This window comes from Penaeus monodon, chromosome 34 (genome assembly GCF_015228065.2).
Source record: "Penaeus monodon isolate SGIC_2016 chromosome 34, NSTDA_Pmon_1, whole genome shotgun sequence".
Classification (NCBI taxonomy): Eukaryota; Metazoa; Arthropoda; class Malacostraca; order Decapoda; family Penaeidae; genus Penaeus; species Penaeus monodon.
The window spans coordinates 31,366,369-31,367,195 of NC_051419.1; the positions used below are offsets into that span (position 1 = coordinate 31,366,369).

Below are 827 nucleotides of genomic sequence, written 5' to 3' on the forward strand. Positions count from 1 at the left end.
TCCTATATCAAATGTATAACAAGAAACATTTACTAAAATGGTGAATAAAAAGGGCAGAAACAAGCAAGCAGGAATAACTAAAAAAATAAAATCATCATCGCTTTTCAATCAGTTTGAAACATAGTCAGAAAAATAAACATTACTGAAAACGTTACCTTCGCTGTCCAGAATCCATGCTGCCTGATACTCTGACGTTCCCTTGGGCACTCTCTTCGTCCTTGGCTTCGGCTTAACATTCTCCTCCGCTTCTTCGAGCTCCTCTTGGGTCGGCCAAGTCTGTTCTCCTTCCATAGGGTCAACCTGCCAGCCGACAAGTCTCAGTAGTCTAACAGTTAATGATATATGTGTGTGAAGCTAACTCTCAAATATGCTAATGGGAACACACAAGCATGTGTAAAAACAAATCTAACTTGTGTAATCCTATTAAAAGATTTAACTGGAATTCATCAATTACATTTCTTGTAAAAGTTAAGTTATTCATTCTCACTTATACTCCTACATAAGTTGCAATAATGAACGTTCTCGCAGACTGAAAGTGAGGGTAGGAAAACAACGAACCTCATTCGTTGATACGAGCGTCTCTTGGCTCTCGGGATCAGCCTCCTCAATCAGTTGTGGTTCATCGTTTGTCATGGTGGCACTCTTGCCTCTGCGCTCCAGTGGGTGGGGGTCCTCTAGCAAGTAAGTGTGGCTCATTTGGAAGTCTCCCCACCCTGGTACGTGGACGAGGCCATTCACCGACAGCGGTTGTCCTCGCACATACCCGTACACTTTCAAAGTTCCTGTTGGACCCTAATGGAGAGCAAAAATGTGTAAATGTATAGTCT

General features: G+C 42.4%; 1 protein-coding gene across 2 annotated transcripts in view; it reads right to left on the reverse strand.

The window, feature by feature from the left end:
- Positions 1–827, reverse strand: part of LOC119594722 (pre-rRNA-processing protein TSR1 homolog) — a gene marked incomplete in the record, with an annotated part of 10,907 nt that overhangs the window by 3,116 nt on the left and 6,964 nt on the right. For both annotated transcript variants that reach the window (XM_037943783.1, XM_037943782.1), the window contains 2 exon segments: positions 156–300; positions 559–792. In XM_037943783.1, the coding sequence (XP_037799711.1) occupies positions 156–300; positions 559–792 (379 nt within the window).